General features: G+C 43.6%; 1 protein-coding gene and 1 long non-coding RNA gene across 2 annotated transcripts; one reads left to right on the forward strand and one right to left on the reverse strand.

Annotated features, from left to right (window-relative positions):
- The first annotated feature begins 580 nt into the window (after positions 1-580).
- On the forward strand, positions 581-13,653 carry LOC130191031 (E3 ubiquitin-protein ligase TRIM39-like). The gene is made up of 2 exons (XM_056410700.1): positions 581-735; positions 11,217-13,653. The coding sequence occupies exon 2, from the start codon at positions 11,219-11,221 to the stop codon at positions 12,917-12,919; it is 1,701 nt and encodes a 566-aa protein (XP_056266675.1). The 5' UTR covers positions 581-735; positions 11,217-11,218; the 3' UTR covers positions 12,920-13,653.
- On the reverse strand, positions 4,659-5,516 carry LOC130191085 (uncharacterized). Its single transcript, XR_008831107.1, has 2 exons — positions 5,174-5,516; positions 4,659-5,045 (listed from the first exon to the last, which is right to left on the reverse strand). It is a non-coding gene; the product is annotated as an uncharacterized LOC130191085 (long non-coding RNA).
- Positions 13,654-18,149: the final 4,496 nt, after the last annotated feature.

Here is an 18,149-nt window from a genome sequence, read left to right on the forward strand (position 1 = left end):
ATTTATTTATTTATTTATACTTAAGTCATCTTGAGTCCTCCATAAAATATAACTTGATGCAAATCACAGTTATTTAGCTTGAACATGTTTTCAATGAGAAGAAGCAGCAGACAATAAATAGTTATGAGTTGATGGACAGGTGACGTCAGGAAGAGAGTAACAGGTGTGAGCTTTGCCCTGCGCTTTGTCTCTCAGGTTGCCTTCTGCTTTCTCCGCCCTGCGACACAAACACAGTCAGAGTCCAAACTATCAACGTTTTATTAAAAACAAAGAGACAGTTGAAGCACACAAGTCCACTTAAAAGACACACTTTGTTTTCTTTATAAAGTTTTTAACTATTCCTTTAAAGTAACTTTGGTTTAAGCGGTTCAATCTGACAGCTGACACGTCTCTATTGTCTCTGTGTCCTGCAGAGAGGACATTAATCAGCTTTAAAACATTAAATAACTATTCCTGCCGGCTGTACATGAAACATGGTTTGTCTTCATGAACATCTTCAGGGTTCTACTGTTTCACTTCCGCTTCCTGCAGCTTTACTGTGTTTCATAAGAGCTTCAGATCAGAGGCGGGGCCACCCTGAAGAGGAGAGCTGCTGCGTCACACTCAGGAAACGAAAGTTAACTTCAGAGTCAGAAACACTGCAGTCGAGACGAGTCTCTGCTTTTCTCTCAGACGATTCAAAGTGACGTCTTCAGGTTTTTCTCAACAATTCAACAGAGTCTCTTCCAAACACTGGTGAGTACATCTGATCATATTCACACCTGTGATCACCAGGATTAACACAACACTTTAGCTTTACTCGGGCAGGAAGTTCCTCTCTTATCACTTCATACCTGATGAATTATTAACAGATGGATGGATATAACTATGGCTGTCTGTCCACAGTCCCACGACACAGAAACTCACTTTAACTGCTGTAAACTGTCTCAGGAGGACTTTAGTAACTAGTAACTGAATCTGTGGTTTTCACTTTAGTCTCACTCTGACTTTCCTGTTTTTGTTACTGTTCATTGATCACTTCCTCTATTTCCTCTAGTAGTTTCACAATAATAGTTTAATGCTTTTATTGTGAAGCAGCTGGAGGAAATGTGACGTGTTAGTCATCAGTAAGCAGAGCTTTGTTGTCAGAGCTGCTCTTTAACTCACTTTGGACTTATTCTGTGCTGCTTTGCAAGAGGAGCGAGGTTGAGTCTGTCGGCACGACTTTGATCTTGGTTTCTTATGTCAAAGTTAAAAGCTTTTACCTTACATTTAATTTAGCTGACACTTTAATCCAGCGACTTACAATAAGTACTAACATGCTATCCAGAAACGTGCACAGGTAGAGCCCTAGTGGTGCTCAAGCACCAGCCCCTTTGCCCTGGATGAGTAAAGTGCCCTTTTTGCTGGAGCCACTTTTTTTATTCATCAGTATTTAAGAATAAAAGTTACTCTCTCTGTCATCAAGTCCCCCCAAATGTGTTTTCATATCCGACGGGGCATTTATCTGAGAACTTCGCCCCGACATGCTCCGCGGCGCTCACAAGCTCACGTGCCCCCCCCCTCCTCTCCCTCCTCCACTTCCTCCTCCCCTCAGTGCTCCTCGCGCCACCAAACGGCTGCACCTCCTTCTCCTTTGACCCGCAGCACCAGACAAACAGGTCATGACGATGTTTGTCCCCTGACGTTGTTTTGTGATAAATCAACCACAACATTAGCGCTGCTGAAAACATGACGTCACAACTGGTCCGACGTTTCCTAAACAAATAAACAAACAGAAACTCACGAAATCCGTGATTTCAAACCCTTGCAGCTGTTTACTGACGTTAGTTATGTTAGAGAGGGAGAGGGAGGAGAGAGAAGAGAGAGAGAGTTCTTATTCCGTTCTATTTAACAGGGGCTAGTCTAGGATTTGCGTGGCCAGACTGAACAAAAAAATCATAAGGCCTCTTGTTCAGAGGGATGTCTGTTGATGTCTATCAATATCGCTCATTTTGAAAATGACGTAAGTGTCATGGGTAGTCCGGGTTGTCGCAGCGAGAGAGGACCCAAATGCCGACATTACTGCACAACTATATTTATTTTCACAAATCACAGACCAGACCAGAACAGGACGACAAACACGTGGACCAAACAGTACGAAGCCACACTGGGAATGAGACGAACAGGGTTTACATACACAGGCAAGGTGAGAGGATTGGACAACGGGAGCAGGACACAGGTGGACACAATGAGGGCGGGGCCAGCAATCACACAGAAGGAAACAATCAGGACCAGGGCAGACAATCACAGGGAGACAGACGACACAAGGAATCCCAAACAAGACACAAAACTAAACACAAACTCCAGATCATGACAGTAAGAGGGCAATACTGATCCGTATCAGACCAGCGAGGAGAGCAATATGTGGCTGGCATGACGACCCATTAATAAACGTATATATAATAATTCATCTTTATTCTAGGGCTGTGAAACGATTAAAATTTTTAATCGGATTAATCACAGGTTTTTGTGGATTAATCATGATTAATCACATATTACCGATATTCTCTGTATATTTTGTGAGAACATAGAGATTTATGACAAGACGGATATATACATTTATACATTCTTCTATACAATGGTGCTGCAACTCAGCAGTTATTTAGCAGTTTTCTTCCATATGGAACATTAATACATCTTCATCCTAAACAGAATGTTTAACCCTCCTTTTACGTTTCGGGTCAATTTGACCCCATTCAATGTTTAATGTCGGTGTTCTTTGGGGTCAATTTGACCCCAGGCTGTCTTTCACTGTGTCAAACATATCAAATATCAACTTTTTTATTTATTTAAAGGGCTATTTAGGTAGTCAACAAACAAACATAAAGTACCTCACACTTAAACTTGGGAAGCAATATTAATTCTAATAATTTTCTGGAGGTTTTAATTGCTGGGGTCAAATTGACCCCGAGGGTAAAATATGTTAGTAAATGTAAAGGTAACAGGAGGGTTAAACAGAGCATTTTTCTCTTGTTTGTCAACCATTAACCCCACCATCATACAATCTAAAGGTGGACAGATTGACAAGTGACTTTTTTTTTGCTCGTTCCGATGCGCGCGCACGGAGCTCTGTGGCGCGCCAGACGGAGATCGATAAGTGTTAACGCAACGCGTAGACAGAAATGACATGCTGCTGTGGAGATCGATCAACAACAGGCGTTTAGTTTAATAAAAGAACAAAGGCGTGCTATAGAGAACATGTCAGGGCGGGCCAATCTTTTTAATGTGATGCGATCTACCGACACTACGCGCGATCGACTGGCAGGTCGCGATCGACGAGTTGAGACCGTGACCTACAGGAAGTAACAGTCGTAACAAGGTTTCCGGAGGTGAACCTGCGGAAGGATCATTACCGATGAACAGACCGTCTGCATGAGAGCGGACAGAGTTCAGATTGAAGTGGTGTATTGGAAGCTCATTTTGCAAGTGACTTTTTTTTGTCCCGACGACCAACAACAGACGGATTTGGAAGCTCATTCTGCGCATGCTAAAATAAAAAACAAACTAGTTAAACCTGTAATTGGATTAACTGAGTTAACGCGTTATTTTTCACAGCACTACTTTATTCATAAAGAAAATGTAAGCAAGCAGTGGCTGGCATGACGACCCATTAGCCAATCAACGTTTGTACTGTTGCTATATATAATTATTCATCTTTATTCATAAAGAAAATGTAAGCAAGCAGTCTGATGCTGCCAGAGGAAACGCAGGTCGAGGATGGCAGGGCTATTCAACTTCAGTAGCAAGTGGGCCAAATAAGAAAATCACAGGGGGTGTGAGGGCCGCAGAATATTGATGAGTTGTTGAGGCGGGATTGTTGAGCCGGGATTGTTTGTTGACAAAAGCGGGCCGCATGCGGCCCGCGGGCCGCTAGTTGAAGAGGCCTGATGTATTGCATCATCAGTGTTTTGCTGCTTATGCTTCAACTCTGTCAGAATTATTTTTGTGGCATTGGGTGCCCTTTTTTTTGGTTTGAGCACCTGCCCCCCAAAATGTCTGTGCACGTGCCTGATGCTATCCTTTGTTTACTCAAGATATAGTCGGAAAAGAAGTGTTTTTAGTTTGCGGTGGGAGATTTAGAGACTCTGCTGTCCTGATGTCATCGGGAGCTTGTTTCACCAATGAGGAGCCGGGACAGCAAACAGTCGTGACTTTGTTGAGTGTTTAGCTCGGAGTAACAAGCCGATTGGTAGATGCTGAGTGGAGTGAACGGGGTGGGGTGTAAGGTTTGACAAGTCCTGGACGTAGACCCGATCTGTTTGCAGCTCGCTACGCAAGTACCAATGTTTGGGAAGGGTGAGCAAATGACACAGTCTAGAGCAGGGGTGTCAAACTCATTTCCACCGAGGGCCACATCAGCATAGTGGCTGTCCTCAAAGGGCCAGATGTAACTTAGAATTGTAACTAAATGTAACCGAATGTAATGTAAAATAAATGTAACTACTCCTTAATGTTAAATAACTCTGAATGTATTACTTATTCAAGTTACAAGCATTACAGTTGCACAGAAAAAATATGTTTTCTTGTTGCTCTGTTATAACATAAATCCTCTTAATTTGTCAGGTTATAAAACCCAGATAACTCCATCAATCAAGGATCAAACTATCCAAGTGAATAAAGAAAAATAACATCAAACACAAGTTATAACATTAACTTTATTACAAACGTTTGTCAAAGTTAAAATGGGCTTAATTACAACAGAATCAACAATTGTGAGCTGCTAAAAACATGTATGACAGATGTAGCATTTTACAAAAAAAGGCTGCACACAGCCTTGCATCCAACTGATGGTTTGATTACAATAATTTGTCTGCATACACACATAAAACCTGCAAACACCAAATAATTGCAACAGCAACTACACACATAAATAATATGGAATCAACTAAAAAAATAACAAAATAAAGGTTGACTCGGTTCACAACTATATTAGTCAAGTTTTTAGGTTAGTTTTTGATGAGGAGATGCTGCCTGTCCTTGAACACACCAAGTGGATCCCCTCTCTACCATCCATTGATCATGTTCTGAAAATAACAAACACAAAACAAAATGCAAGCACAATCAATACATTTCACAGAGTTTAACTATTCTTCTTCTTGGTTGAATTACATGTTATTATATTCTAATGAAGTTTTTTTTTAAAAATGCTTACCTGTGTGTTTTCTGACCAGATGTCTGACACCGTTTTCCCATTACCAGTGTGTCAATGTCTGGTTTTAGGTCCTGTGCTGAGGCAATCCGTAGAACAGCATGGAGGTTGTCATCAGTGAGGCGTGATCTGTACTTGTTTTTGTTCAGATTCATGATTGAAAACATCTGTTCGCACAGATAGGTGCTCCCAAACATGGACAGAACACGGGCAGCATGAAGTTGAAGCTGTGGCATCAGATCAGGGGGCAGCAGACGGTAAAAGTCTTGGATTGCAGCATCCTGGAACTTTGCTCTCAGGCCACTGTCGCTTTGAAGCTCAATGAACTCCATCTGAAGGTGTTGGGGTGCAGTGCAGACATCGGTGGTGAAAGGATTGGTGAAGATGGCAAAGCCAGACTGCTGTGCTCTAAAGTCAGAGAAGCCGATCAAACTGATGGAGCCGGAGCCGCCTGGCTCGCCGCTCAGACACTCACAGCTCACATGTTCAGAGCTCAAGGCGCCGTCGGCCGTCGCGGCTCAGCGGCAGCTCCACCCGAGTCCACCGGGGGCTGACTCGTCATCAGCTCCTGATGCTCTGCTTTGTTTCCCCCTGCAGGTCCGAGAGGACCCCCTGATGTCCCGTAAAGTGGCCGTCATTCAGTACGTTTCTGTCCCGGTCGGCTCGGTAGAAATGAGACTTGATTAACTCCTCAAATGTTAAACTCTGTTTTTCTTATTTCAATACTTCCCAGGCGCAGAATTCCCCAAAACTCAAAGCTTGAACGCCTACGTGGTGTTCCAACGAGGCCACGGTGGCCAAAGCGCCGAGAGGTCCGTGACTCGAACCTGAATGAAATCGGCACGGACGCTGGAGTCGCCGCCATGACTAACGGCCGACGGCTAACTTTTTAATCTGCTCTGTCCTCGGCGTGCCGACAGGAACGGCATGGAGATCGAGAAGGACTTCCACATCCGGGTGGACAGAGTGACGGAGGGGCCCTCGGGGGCCTCGGTGAGTCGCCCGCAAAATCTGTCGAAAGTAATTGTTTTAAAATCAAATCTGTCAAACTATTTGCTGACGCTGTCCGTGTCCTGCAGCACGATCACAAGCGCTCCGTCTTCGTGGGGAACCTTTCGTTCGGTGAGTCTCTCGCTTCTGCTCTTTAACGCTGACGTTTGCGTATTGCATCAACGTTGACTGTGTGTGTGTGTGTGTGTGTGTGTGTGTGTGTGTGTGTGTGTGTGTGTGTGTGTGTGTGTGTGTGTGTGTGTGTGTGTGTGTGTGTGTGTGTGTGTGTGTTTAGAGATTAAGGAGCTGGCTTTTCGGCACTTTGAGGAGTGTGGCCCGGTGGACGCGGTGCGATTGGTGCGGGACCAGAACTCTGGGCTGGGGAAAGGATTCGGTTACATCCTGTTTGAGGTACGGCGACCCGGGCGGCGCCTTTTCATTTCATATTTTTTTTACGTTTGTGTCTTTGTTCAGGGTTCGTACGGTCAGGGAAAACCTGGAAAAGTCATGGAATTTTAAAATGGTCATTTCCAGGCCTGGAAAAGTCCTGGAAAAAACTTAAATCATAAAAGTTTTGGAAAAGTCATGGAAATTTGTTATAATGACATGTTCATTTACGCCGAGTTTGAAATAATTAATGTGATTTTTAAAGAAAGATGCTGAAAATATAAGCGAATCAATACGCAAAATTTTCAAAATTGTTCATGTTTTACCGAGATTTCAGTTTGGTCATGGACATTTGGTGAAAAGTCCTGGAAATCCATCGGTCAAAATGTGTAAGAACCCTGTTTGTTTCCACGCCGTGTTTTCCGTGAGGGTTCACGTCCCCCGGTTTGTCTTCCCGCCGCAGAGCGCCGACTCGGTGCAGCTGGCGCTGGAACTGGACGGCAGCAAACTGGACGGCAGACCCGTCCGGGTGAAGAGGGCGGAGAGGCAGAAGAATAACACTGACGCCGCCAGGGGCCCCACGAAGGGCCCGGGGGGGCAGGAGAGAGGAGGCGGTTGGAAAGGTTTCAAGTCTAAAAAGAAGTTCTCTGGAAACCAGCAGGCGGCGACCAAGAGCTCGAACTCCTTCAAGGGAGAAATGGTGGATCCAAACAAAAAGAGTCAGAAGAAAGGACAGAAGAAGAAGAAGAAACCCAGAACCAAGACGGCCGTTCACATCTGATGTTCAGCTGGTTTTGGGTTCTCACTGTTGGGGAAAGCAAAAGGTTTTTTTCTGGAGATATCACAACGTATTCCTCATAACATTGAGACCGCAGACAGAAACCTGAGTTTACTGTTTTAATGTTTTTATTGGTCCCCGCCGTGTGGATTCAGGTTCTCTTTCTCATCATGGAAGACGTCGTGCCTGGTCCCTGTCCCAAAGAAGTCAGCACCATCTGGCCTCAACGACTACCGACCGGTCGCCCTCACCTCCCATGTGATGAAGGTGCTGGAGAGGCTGGTCTTGGCCCACCTCCGGCCGCAGGTGAAATCGTCGCTGGACCCTCTGCAATTTGCTTACCAGCCTCATGTGGGAGTGGACGACGCCATCATCTACCTGCTGCAACGAGCTCAGTCGCACCTGGATGGAACCGGTGTCTCTGTGAGAGTCACTTTCTTTGACTTCTCCAGTGCATTTAACACCATCCAGCCACTGCTGCTGAGTGAGAAGCTGCGGGTGGCCGGTGTGGACGCGTCCACCATCTCCTGGATCACTGACTACCTCACAGGCAGACCACAGTTTGTCAGAATGGGGCGTGTGCTGTCTGGAACGGTGGTCAGTGATGTTGGAGCCCCACAGGAACTGTTCTGTCTCCCTTCCTCTTCACCCTGTACACCAGTGACTTCCAGTACAACACGGAGTCATGCCATCTGCAGAAGTACTCTGATGACTCTGCAGTGGTCGGGTGTATTAGGGATGGACGGGAGGAGGAGTACAGGGCAGTGGTGAGCGACTTTGTAAAGTGGGCCGATGAGAACCACCTGCGGCTGAACGTGGCCAAGACCAGAGAGATGGTGGTGGACTTCAGGAGGAAGAGCTCCTCCACCTCTGAGTGTCCTGGGAGTGGACGTGGACATGGTGGAGGAGGACCAGTACCTGGGCGTCTCCATCGACAGCCGACTGAACTGGAAGGCCAACATCAACGCTGTGTACAAGAAGGGGATGAGTCGACTCTTTGTCCTGAGAAAGCTTCGATCCTTCAACGTGTGCAGCAAGATGCTGGAGTTATTCTACCAGTCGGTTGTGGCCAGTGTGCTGCACTTTGCCATTGTCTGCTGGGGGAGCAGCATCGAGCCGGTGACACCAGCCGTCTCAACAAACTGGTTAGGAAGGCTGGCTCCATCATCGGCTGCCAGCTGGAGCACCTGGAACAGGTCGTGGAGAGGAGGACGTTGAAGAAACTGCTGTCCATATTGGACAACCCGGACCACCCGGACCACCCTCTCCACCACCTCCTACAGGGACAGAGGAGTACTTTCTCCAGACGTCTCCTCACGCTCCGCTGCCACAAGGACAGATACAGGAGAACATTCCTGCCGACGGCTATGAGGCTCTACAACAGATCACCTCTTGCCAGATCATAGTGCAATAACTGAATACTTACACTATGTTGATCTGCACTTCACACATCTCATTTGTTTGCACTACACACATACACACACATTTCATTTGCTCTGCACTCATACACACACTTTGCTTTTTGCACTCTGTCTATATTTAATATTTTTTGTATTTGATCTGACAGTGTTGTTGTGTGTTGTGTATGCATGTGTGTTGTATATTTATTTACATATATATTTAGTTTTGTATTTTACTTTTATTTTACTTGTATACTTCTATATCCTTCATCCCTGTTTCTTATATTTTGTGTTTTGTTTTTATTCTTGTGTGTTGCTGCTACTGTCACGACAAATTTCCCCTTGGGGATTAATAAAGTATATATCTATCTATCTATCTATCTATCTATTATTTCAGTCTAGAAATATTAGGCGCCTTTTAGGCATTTATATCACAAAACAGGCAGAACAAGAGAGATGTTTAATCACTCAGCACCCCCCCGTTAACACTTCTCGGGTCGCATCGCTCTGCCGTGATGCGCGCCGACACATCCGGCACACAGCAGGGTTTTTCCTGGGTCAAAATGGGTCTTCGGTGCTCCCAAAAAATGTGTTGTTCTATTTTGTTCTATTTTGATCTATTCATGCACGTCGGGCTGTTGAGTGAGTGATCAGCAGCTGGCCGCTTAGACGAGTCGCGCACCTCACAGTTGCGTATTGATCAGACAAGAAGACACGCTTATTAACTCCAGTGTTTCCAAAAATTTCCAAACAGCTCTTTGAACAAGTAAGATGTATTATAAAGAATTTAACATAAAGACAGGACATTTGTGCAATAGAATTAGTCATGTTTTTGTAAATGAGAGTAGAGTTATTAAAAAACATTTTAATTATTTAAGGTAGCAAAGATGCCTCGTAAAAGACCTTTGCCAGGCCAGAATGCAGGGTACAACATGGGTACAACATGGGTACAACATGGGGACAACATGGGACAACATGGGGACAACATGGGTACAACATGGGGACAACATGGGGACAACATGGGGACAACATGGGTACAACATGGGTACAACATGGGGACAACATGGGTACAACATGGGGACAACATGGGGACAACATGGGTACAACATGGGTACAACATGGGTACAACATGGGGACAACATGGGTACAACATGGGGACAACATGGGTACAACATGGGGACAACATGGGGACAACATGGGTACAACATGGGGACAACATGGGGACAACATGGGGACAACACTCCAAGGTTTTTTGAAAAGTTGGCAGCTCTGAGATACACAGATGGATATATATATATATTAGGGCTGTGAAACGATTACAATTTTTAATCGGATTAATCACAGGTTTTTGTGGATTAATCATGATTAATCACATATTACCGATATTCTCGGTATATTTTGTGAGAACATAGAGATTTATGACAAAAGATGGATATATACATTTATACATTCTTCTATACAATGGTGCTGCAACTCAGCAGTTATTTAGCAGTTTTCTTCCATATGGAACATTAATACATCTTCATCCTAAACAGAATGTTTAACCCTCCTGTTACCTTTCGGGTCAATTTGACCCCATTCAATGTTTAATGTCGGTGTTCTTTGGGGTCAATTTGACCCCAGGCTGTTTTTCACTATGTCAAACATATAAGAAATATCAACTTTTTTATTTATTCAAAGGGCTATTTAGGTAGTCAACAAACAAACATAAAGTACCTCACACTTAAACTTGGGAAGCAATATTAATTCTAATAATTTTCTGGAGGTTTTAATTGCTGGGTAAAATTGACCCGAGGGTAAAATATGTTAGTAAATGTAAAGGTAACAGGAGGGTTAAACAGAGCATTGTTCTCTTGTTTGTCAACCATTAACTCCACCATGATACAATCTAAAGGTGGACAGATTGACAAGTGACTTTTTTTGCTCGGTCGATGCCGCACGGAGCTCTGTGGCGAGACGGAGATCGATAAGTTAACGCACGCAAGAGACAGAAATGACATGCTGCTGTGGAGATACGATCAACAACAGACGTTTAGTTTAATAAAAGAACAAAGACGTGCTATAGAGAACATGTCAGGGGGCGGGCCAATCTTTTTAATGTCATGCGATCTACCAACACTACGCCGCGATCGACTGGCAGGTCGCGATCGACGTGTTGAGACCCCTGAATCTACAGGAAGTTAAAGTCGTAACAAGGTTTCCGTAGGTGAACCTGCAGAAGGATCATTACCGATGAACAGACCGTCTGCATGAGAGCGGACAGAGTTCAGGTTGAAGTGGTGGATTGGAAGCTCATTTTGCAAGTGACTTCTTTTTCGTCCCGACGACCAACAAAAGACGGATTGGAAGCTCATTCTGCGCATGCGTTAAATGCGTTAAAAATAAATAACTAGTTAAACCTGTAATTGAATTAACGCGTTATTTTTCACAGCACTACAAATAATTAAACTTTTGAATAGAATGTTCTTCTTTTCTTCCTCAATGTGTGTAGATATGGCTTCTGCAAACCTTCTGCTGTCTGAAGATCAGTTCCTGTGCTCCGTCTGTCTGGATGTGTTCACTGATCCAGTCACAACACCATGTGGACACAACTTCTGCAAAAAGTGCATCAATGATTACTGGAATACCAACAACCAGAACATGTGTCCACTGTGTAAAAAGGTTTTCTTCTCAAGACCTGAGCTGCTCGTCAACACTTTGTTCTCTGAGATGGTTTCTCAGTTCAGACAGTCGACTCAGCAGAAAGCCAGCAGCAGCAGCTCAGAGCAACAAGAGTCCAGACCAGGAGAAGTTCCCTGTGACGTCTGCACTGGAACCAAACTGAAGGCCCTGAAGTCCTGCCTGGTGTGTCTGGGCTCCTACTGTGAGACTCACCTGGAGCCTCACCTGACAGCTTCACGCCTGAAGAGACATCAGCTGATGGACCCTGTGGAGAACCTGGAAGACAGGATGTGTCTGAAGCACGATAAACCTCTGGAGCTGTTCTGTAGGACCGACCAGACGTGTGTCTGCATGCTCTGCACTGTGTTGGACCACAAGATGCACAATGTTGTTCCTCTGAAACAAGAATGTGAAGGAAAGAAGGTGGAGCTGCAGAAGACAGAGGCTGAAACTCAGGAGATGATCCAGAAGAGACGCCTGAAGATTCAGGAGGTCCAACACAACGTGAAGCTCAGTGAGGAAGATGCAGACCGAGAGAAAGCAGAAGGTGTTCAGGTCTTCACTGGTCTGAAGGAGTCTGTGGAGAGGAAACTGAACGAGCTCATCACTACGATAGAAGAGAAGCAGAGAAGCACCAAGAAACAGGCTGAAGACGCCATCAGAGAGATGGAACAGGAGATCTCTGATCTGATGAAGAGGAGCACTGAGGTGGAGAAGCTCTCCCTCTCTGAAGACCACCTCCACCTCCTCCAGAGTGTCCAGTCCCTCAACATCCACCATCCACCACCCACCAAGGACTGGTCTCAGGTCAGTGTTCCTCCAGCATCACATGAGGGGACTGTGAGGAGAGCTGTGTCTCAGCTGGAGGAGACGCTCAGTAACATGATGAAGACGCTGGTTGAAGTGAAGATGAAGAAGCTGGTTGAAGTTGAGATGAAGACGCTGGTTCCTGAAACTGAGATGAAGAGGGTCCAGAAGTTTGCAGTGGACGTGACTCTTGATCCTGAAACAGCTCATCATTACCTCATCCTGTCTGATGACGGGAAAGAAGTGAAACGTGCTCAGGTACAGCAGCCACGTCTCCCTGACAATCCACAGAGGTTCTCTCTCGGTCCCTGTGTTTTAGGAACACAGAAGTTCTCTTCAGAAAAACTTTATTACGAGGTTCAAGTTAAACGAAAGTCCGAATGGATTTTAGGAGTGACCAGAGAGTCGGTCAACAGGAAGGGACTCATCACACCGAGTCCTCAGAACGGTTACTGGACTATATGGTTGATAAATGTTAACGAGTACGGAGCTTTTGATGATCCTCCAGTTCTTCTCTCCCTGAGGTCTGGGCCTCAGAAGGTGGGGGTGTTTGTGGACTATGAGGAGGGTCTGGTCTCCTTCTATGACGTAGAAGCTGCAGCTCTCATCTACTCCTTTACTGGCTGCTCCTTCAAGGAGAAACTCCTCCCATTCTTCGATCCTGGTCGTTATCATGATGGTATAAACTCTGCTCCTCTGATCATCTCTCCTGTTGGAGTAAACTAATCACTTCTCTCACGTCCTTCAAGGGAAAATATTTAAACTCAACCCTGTGTGGTCTCCACCTCATCTTCTCCACCTCATCTCCTCCACCTCATCTCCTCCTCCTCGTCTTCTCCACCTCATCTTCTCCACCTCATCTCCTCCTCCTCATCTCCTCCACCTCATCTCCTCCTCGTCTTCTAACTGTAGGGATGCACAGATACTCGTACACATGCAGCCTCGTTTCCTCGAGGTCTTCTCCATCAACTTTTCTCTGAGGTTGTCGGCTGTCTGTCTGGAATGATCTGTCAGGGTTTCCAGCAGAAACTAAATAGAAATACAACAAAAATATCTTCATTCTTTTGTATTTGTTTTTCTATGTGATGGGCAACTGCAGACAACATATTCATTCAGAGTCCTCAGGATTCATTTAGGAGTAATACATATTACATGTTTATAGTGTCTCCAGAATAAAGTTTGTCTCCTTGTGATACTGAACATAACAAGTTAAACAAAGGAGAAAAGATGTCAACGGAGTTTAAAACTTCATTTAAAAAGGGGTTTAATTGATGACTCGTCACTTTGGACTTTTTATTTTGTTTGTGAAAACTGGTGAGATGACTCAAGAGTCCAAGACATCTGTAAATATAGGATTGTTGAGTTAAAACTGCAAAATAAAGTTGTTGTTATCGCAAAGCATTGTGGGATTCCAGGCAATGCAGAAACTTGAATTGTTGAATGTCTTTACCTGATTCTTAACTTTTGTTCACGTTATTTGGCCTGAACCAAGGCCACGCCCGACAGTGACCCGTGGAGCAGCGATTGGCGGATGACGTGTGACATCGGCCTCGGAAAACTTAGTTTGACTGAACTTTGTAAAATGTTCAACTGCAAAGTTTTACAATCATCAAACTTGCCAAACACCAATAAAAAGTTCAAGTGAAACGTGGTCGTCTGACTTCTTGTATGTATTGTTAAATATGGTTGTTAATGTGTGAATGGAATTTAAAATCTGGATGAATACATGGTGCTTATTAATAAAATGTACATAATGTATGCTTTTTTTAGAGGTACATTTAATTTACTGATTAATATGAATATCAAACAATTATTAAATAGTATTTTAAATACTGTATAAAACTCGACCTCAATAATCACCGACTCAATCCTGGATCAGGAAAGAGACATCCAAAAATATGCTTCTTCAATATAGAATCATATAAAAACTGTTTATTTAATTCTTCCCCTCCACTTTGAAAGAGAAGAAGAAGAGATCACAGAACTATTTACACGTCTGCAACATGGAGGAGACAATAACAAGGATGTGGTACAAGCACCAGGTCACGTCTTTCACAATAAAAGCACAGGAATCCTTGACCATTCTTTAACCCTTGTGCTTAGGATTAATTTGACCCCATTCAATGTTTAAAGTCGGTGTTCTTTCGGTAGTCAACAAACAAACATAAAGTGCCTCACACTTAAACTTGGAAAACAATATTAATTCTAATAATTTTCTGGAGGTTTTAATTGCTGGCGTCAAATTGAACCCAAATATAAAGGTAAAGGCATGAGGGTGAACATTGAATCGGGTCAAAATGACCCAAAGGCGGGGGGAGGGTGTAATATTGATTCGGGTCAAAATGACCCTAAGGCAACACAAGGGTTAAATACACACTAAAAAATAAAAATAATAAAGTGTAGAGTTATGAATGAAATCCTTCAGACAGAAAACGGAAGAAGTCGGGAGTGGGATTAAGCTCTTGTGTTACAAATATTTAAAAAAGGTTATTTATTCGTTTTATAATCCGGAATTCAGAGCTCGTCCGTTGCCTCATGCTGCTCTCAACATGGCGGCGCGTTGTCGTCGCCTGCTCAGGTAGACGCGCCCCACGGGGTCTTTACGGTGATGCTCCGAGTGTCACGGAGGAACAACAACAATAACAACAGGAAACACCTGCACAGGTGAAAACAGAAGCAGGTGCTTCGTTTTGCGTCTTTTTTTTAAGTTGACGCTCGAACGTTTTCAAAGTCGGATCGTCGTGAGAGAAAAAGTCAGATGAGCGACATTTAAACGTTTTTAACGTAAAACTGACGGAGCCAGAACAACCTGCCCGCTACCGCATCGGAAAACATCGAAGTGTTTTTTAAACGTCGGGGTCAAGCAGGAAAGTGAGGAAGAGACTCGTCTTCTTCAACTCCCGTACGAACCGTTTGAACACGCTCTGACATCTGGGATTAATAATAATAATAATATCAACAAAGTAAACAGATTAATCATGAGGAACATTGAGCGTGACAAAAGGACAGACAGTGACAGATTCAGACCCCGCCTCCTCACACGAGGTCAGCCAATCAGCACAAAGCAATGCAGAGATTGGTGTGTGTGTGTGTGTGTGTGTGTGTGTGTATCTTTGTGGGATTATGATAATAATGCACCATCACACCATGAATAAATGTGCAGTTACACGTGACTCTCCCTTCCTTCTCTGGGCGTCTTCGGTCAGGAATGCTTTGTTCCAATGTGACATTTTCACTTTGAGTTCTCGGGTATCTGACACACGGCTTTAGCCGAGACACGGAGCGTCCTGCCCGGGCATCCAATCACCGCCGTGTTGACCCGACCTCGACAACCGCTGGAAACAAACAACAACAGAGGCGTGAAGGAACGGGAGCTTCCAGACTTCTTCCCCATCAAACTGTCTCCAGAGGCTCAGCGGAGCTGCCGGCCAGGACGCACTGACGGAGCAGAGCACGACACCAGATCACCTCGGACTCACACAGGGGGCGGGATTATCAAAGGTGACCAGTTCATCAGGTTGTAACCGTCTAAAGTTGGGATGTTGTCCAGTGTTCAGCGGTTCCAGTCAAACGTAAATAGACATGATTCTCTTCTTCTCGAGGGTCTCACCTTGTGCCCGGGACCCGTGCCTTCGCCGGCCCGACCACAAAGTGAACGTCTGCCATCGTCTCGTTGTTGAACATGACTGAATTCCTACAGGAAACACAACATGTTGTCTTAAAATATGAAAACTAAGAAGTTATATTGAATATTCCATGTGATGGGAGACGGTCAGATCCTTTACTCGAGTCTAGAAATCTGTTACGATCTCAGACACTTAGGAAGTAGGACCCAATTGCACGACCCGGGAGACAGAGATAAAGTATTTGTAAGTACTTTATTTTTCGGTTCTGCAGTGAACAAATGAAAGCGCCAATCACGTAGTGAGGGATCAAAACTTTTCAAAGAGCACAACATAACATAACCCGACTGATCATGGCAAAAGACCAGACACACAAGAACACTGGCATACAGGGGAATCTAAGCACATGGTAACAAGACACAGGTGGGACCAATCAGGGGTGGGGCTGACACTGATGAGCATGAGGACAGGTGTGATGACAGGTGAAAACAATCAGGAAGCCTGGACGAGAGAAAGCGAACATAAATGACCTGAACCTCCCATATCTGTCGGTGCACAACTTTTATGCCAACTCCTGGCCCAGGCTGATTAGTCAGGATAGTCTTGTCATAAATGAATCCTGAGTAATTCCAGTCTAGCTCACGGACCTCCAGTAGCTGGACCTTGGTCATTTAAAGAACTCTGACTTAACAAGTGTGCTCTCACACAGCTTGATTCTACTGCGTCTTTGCACTCTCAGGTCTAGTTCTCAGAATTGATGACTCTGGACCTGAAAACAAATCTCCAGTTTCTTTGAGCGACATGGGTGAGTCTTTGGTCCAAATTTGGCCTGGACTGTAAGCGACCCTGCATGACGTCCATCAGCCTTCATCCAGCTGAATAGAAGGACACACACCAGAAACTCTGCGACAGGTCATCTTGGCAGATGGAAACATTCTTCCTCGTTGTTAAAAAGTCTGAAACCATCTGCAATAGAGACATCCAGAGGAATGTTGACAACCTCACATGTTTATCAGGTGGTCTGGTTCAGACATCAGTCTCTGGTTCTTGGTTCAGGCGCTGACTGTCCAGACTGAGGGTGATATCATGACACTGGCACCTGTGAATGTCTCTCAAGATTCATAAAAAACAATTAAATCCATGGATCTGACTGATTCATCATGACCTCTGCTGACTTTCAGAAAGCTTAACATGGTCAGTGAGCCATTTTTGTCGATCAACCACTGTTAAGATCTTGCCTCTGGATGAGAAATCCTGTCCAAATCCATGAAATGTGTGACCAAGATGAGAATCGCACTGAGCAAGATCTTAACAGATGGTCTTTCACACAGGACAGTACATACTATTTTTTCTTCATGGATAAAATTTTGAATCCTGAACATTTTTTCTTTTTAAACAGATGGTGGTATTTTTAAACAAAACAATTTTACTTTTTTATTCTGACTTTTCCTCTTTTTCCCAAAACTATCTTAATGGAAGGATTCTTCCTTTTAAATTTTTAAACAAAAAGCATTTTTTTCTGAGACCAAAAAAATTTTAAATCAAAGTTCCCTCTTAAAATTTCAATTTTCTGATTCTTGTGATCTGTCCCGACTAAAAAGTTTCCCTCCAGGGTTCCCTTCCTGCACATAAAAATTTCCCTTTTTTCAAATTTCTCTGTTGTCAACTTCCACAGGTAAAATATGCATCTTTCTTTGAAAAATTTTTCCTTTCATCCCCCAAATAAACTTGGGGTCGGAAGGTTTATGATGTGTCTTCTGGGAAATTTCAAGATCTTTTGAGGAATTTTAAAATCAAAAGCACAACAAAATGTTCTAATAAATTTTTGTTGTCCCAAAACTGTTTTCCATCTGGCATTTGGGGTATTTTTAAGGGTCCATTTATATGAAAAAATCAAAAAACTTCTGTGGAATATTCTCTGCCTTGACAGCTGATTATCCCAAATTTCTGCAAAAACATGTTAAAAGGAAATTTGCGTCTAAAAAAATTTCAGATAAAAACAAAATATTCAAAATTAAAATCATTCAAAAGCTTAAAAAAAAGCATTTACAGTAAAAGGGTTAAAACTCATAGTAATTCTGTTGAAAGTCTTTCATGTTTTTTCTAACCAAATATGCATTTCAAATCCCTTTTAATATCTTTAAAATTTAAAAAAAGATGACATTCAAATTTTTTCATTTTTTTACTGTTACAATTAAGGGTTTTCTTTAAAAAATGAAAATAATATTTTGAGGGAAATTTTATTCTGTTTTCTCATCTTTAAAAATTTTAATTTAATCAATAAATAAAAACTTAATACAAAATTTTGACTTGTTTTTTTTAAAACTGGGGGA

This window comes from Pseudoliparis swirei, unplaced genomic scaffold, assembly GCF_029220125.1.
Source record: "Pseudoliparis swirei isolate HS2019 ecotype Mariana Trench unplaced genomic scaffold, NWPU_hadal_v1 hadal_26, whole genome shotgun sequence".
In the NCBI taxonomy this organism is placed as follows: Eukaryota; Metazoa; Chordata; class Actinopteri; order Perciformes; family Liparidae; genus Pseudoliparis; species Pseudoliparis swirei.